Source organism: Colobus angolensis, unplaced genomic scaffold, assembly GCF_000951035.1.
Source record: "Colobus angolensis palliatus isolate OR3802 unplaced genomic scaffold, Cang.pa_1.0 Scaffold222, whole genome shotgun sequence".
Lineage (NCBI taxonomy): Eukaryota > Metazoa > Chordata > Mammalia > Primates > Cercopithecidae > Colobus > Colobus angolensis.
Window position 1 is genome coordinate 614,564 of NW_012115400.1, and position 3,485 is coordinate 618,048.

Consider the following 3,485-nt stretch of genomic DNA (forward strand, 5'->3'; position numbering starts at 1 on the left):
CCAACCAAACAAAAGAAATGGAACTTTTAAGCAACATTTGGGGCCCACCTGTCAACGTACAGGTCCTAGCTGTTGATGGGTTCTTAGAAACTGCAACTTTAAGGGAAACTGTATATCAAAACCATTTTTTTTCCCATCAGTGTTACAGTGAAACAAAGTTATTCCAAGACCTGCTGCTGTACATACTTCTGGGAAAAATCAGTTTCCAAGAACCTATTGTGGATGTTAAGAGAGGAGTTACCTCGCCGCGGTGACTCTGGGAGGTGAAGCCATTTTATTCCCATGCTTGTTAACCTTGTGCAGGTGCGGGAATGCAGGTGGCTGAGTAGGTCAGATTGAGGACATTGCAGCGCAGCTCTGGTAAAAGAGTGACATTCTGGGCAGGGCGCGGTGGCTCAAGCCTGTAATCCCAGCACTTTGGGAAGCCGAGACGGGCGGATCACGAGGTCAGGAGATCGAGACCATCCTGGCTAACACGGTGAAACCCCGTCTCTACTAAAAAAAAAAAAAAACTAGCCGGGCGAGGTGGCGGGCGCCTGTAGTCCCAGCGACTCAGGAGGCTGAGGCAGGAGAATGGCGTAAACCCGGGAGGCGGAGCTTGCAGTGAGCTGAGATCCAGCCACTGCACTCCAGCCCGGGCAACAGAGCAAGACTCTGTCTCAAAAAAAAAAAAGAGTGACGTTCTGGATGATGGTGAGAAAGAGCCTGCAACCATAGCAGTGGAACTCAGGTTTGATAGGCAGGAAAGAAAGTCCGTATAATTTGGGAGGTTCTGGTGTCTGCCCGCAGAGGGGAGCTACGTGAAGCTTCTCAGGATGGGGGTGGGCATTTCCTGTTACTGACCACTTACAGGACAGCGAACATTTGCTGTTTCCCTGCACACGTCCCCGCTGAACCCACGCAGTGTTTTGTGAGAGCAGGGAGTGCGTAGACAGCCACTGGGCCCCTCTGCGCTGAGGGCTGCAGTGATGTGGGAGTGAGAGTGTGGCAGCTTTGGTGCTCAGCCCACTGGAGGGGGACAGTCACTTGCAGAGGTCATGTCCCCTGTGCTCACTGTGCCGTGTCCACTGTTGCCCCCTCTGGATATGCTACCCAGGCATCTGCGCCTTGGTCTGTACCTTTTATATTGTCCAGCAACGGGCTCCCCTGGTCTCCGGCATCTGCTTGGCTTGTGGCAATTGGGATGAAGAGGGCTGGAGGACGGGGAACAGGGTTCCAGAGGTCTGGGGGAAACTGAGGTTGGGTTTCTCTTCCCACGGCTCCCTCCCCACCGGGCTGTGGGATGGGTGTGGCTGCATCCTCTTTGGCCCCAGCTGCAGTCTTGCTCCCCTTCCAGTAGCCTTCTGGGCTCCAGCACCCCTCCCCACCTTACCCCTCCAGACCTAGCAGGCCCTGATTCCCCAGGGTGGCCAGCACCTGTGAGCTTCCACATTTCTTGTTCATGTTCGTTGAGACTATTCATCCCTTTGTCGATAGTCTGCACATTAACCAATCCCCCAGTGACCTCATCTCTTTCGTCAGGAAGCTGGGGCAGAAGCAATAGGTTATTTTTATAGAGCAGGGGTCAGCAAACTACCCTCGACCTCTTGGTAAAGTTTCCTTGAAACACAGCTGTGCCCATTCACTTACTTGTCCATGGCTGCTTTTGTGCTCCAACACAAAAGCTGTTACTCAAATTGTTGATTTGCTGTTCCTCAAATCAACAGCAGATTTGAGGAACTGGAACAGAGACCAGAGGGCCTGAAAAGCCTAAAATATTTACCATCTGGCCCTTTAGAGATTAAGTATGTTGACCTCGTGGTATGGAAGCCAGCACATGTCTGGCCTGAGGGCCATCAGGCCTGAAAGGAGCCCTAAGTCTATTCCTTATGAATTGGGTGCCCTTGGCCTACACACTTGACCTCCCAAACCTCGGTTTCCTCACCTGTGGAATAATCAGTGCACGTAAGTTATTGTAAGAATTGCAGTTACCTTTATCGGCTACTTTTCCAGGAGCTGCTCTCGTTTGAGGATGTGGCGATGTACTTCACCAGAGAGGAGTGGGGCCACCTCGACTGGGGTCAGAAGGACCTCTACCGAGATGTGATGCTGGAGAACTACAGGAACATGGTCTTGCTGGGTAGGACATGGCTTGAAGATTGGGCTTTGTCTGTGTTCTGAGTGTCTGTGCAAGCCCTTAGTCCCTTATCTGCAATTCCAGAATCAGAAAAAGTGCTGAAAATGGAAAGTTTTTTTCATAACTTGTGTGGCTACAAGCCCTGACCAGACATCACCACAGTGAAACCTGACTTCATCCCATAGGAAACCATTTATTGTCCTTATTTTTCCAACTTGGTGTGCATATCTGTATACCCAACTTCAGAAATAACAGTGTAGGCCGGGTGTGGTGGCTCACGCCTGCAATCCCAGCACTTTGGGATTCTGAGGCAGGTGGATCACCTGAGGTCAGTAGTTCGAGACCAGCCTGGCCAATATGGTAAAACCCATCTCTACTTAAGATACGAAAATTAGCTGGTTGTGGTGGTGCACGCTTGTAGTCCCAGTTACTTGGGAGGCTGAGGCAGGAGAATCGCTTGAACCTGGGAGGGAGAGGTTGCATTGAGCCGAGATCATGCCGGTGCATTCCAGCCTGGGCGACAGAGTGAGACTCATCCCAAAACAAAACAACAACAAAAATAACAGTGTGTTTGAGGGCACCACTCCAAACCCTACTGGGGATGATACGTTATGTAAAATATTTACACCAGGTCACCTTTCTGAAATTGGTAAAATTCTGACTCCTGAAACACATCTGGTCCTAAGAGTTTCACATAAGGGACTGGGGACAGTGAATAGTCATGTTGTGTTAGGGCTCAGACAGAGACACTTCGTGCGTTCTTCACTCTCACCCCATGTTCCTCATCTGTAAGACCTCTAGGAGTTGAGAACTGTGGTAGATTTACATTCTGAAGGCTCACTTCTTATGCTCTTGAAAGTCTTTTTCTTTCTTTTCTCTGGAAATGGGTAACTTCTTGGTGTGTAGCATTAGTGGATGCTCAGGAAATGATTTTAAACCAACTTCATTTCTGAACCTTCACTGCTTCCATCTTCAGGAGCCTACCCTGTCCTATTCCACTGTAGTCTCCTACTGTGGGAATTGCCTTGCTAAATAGTTGTCTTTCTGGGGCCACATGTTTAACCCCTGCACTGACACTCTTAGCACAGAGTCTTGACCACCTCTTGTGGGATTGTCCACCCACCTCTGGATTTTTATAATTTTAATTTTTCCTTTAAAAGCATTACAAGGCTAGGCGCGGTGGCTCACGCCTGTAATCCCAGCATTTTGGGAGGCCAAGACGGGCGGATGATGATGTCAGGAGATCGAGACCATCCTGGCTAACATGGTGAAACCCCGTCTTTACTAAAAATACAAAAAATTAGCCGGGCGTGGTGGCGGGTGCCTGTAGTCCCAGCTACTCGGGAGGCTGAGGCAGGAGAATGGTGTG

General features: G+C 50.0%; 1 protein-coding gene across 1 annotated transcript in view; it reads left to right on the forward strand.

The window, feature by feature from the left end:
- ZNF789 (zinc finger protein 789) overlaps positions 1 to 3,485 on the forward strand; it is a 19,271-nt gene that overhangs the window by 8,759 nt on the left and 7,027 nt on the right. Inside the window, exon 3 of the mRNA XM_011943812.1 lies at positions 1,993 to 2,119. Within this exon, the coding sequence (XP_011799202.1) occupies positions 1,993 to 2,119 (127 nt within the window). The remainder of the gene's footprint in view (positions 1 to 1,992; positions 2,120 to 3,485) is intronic.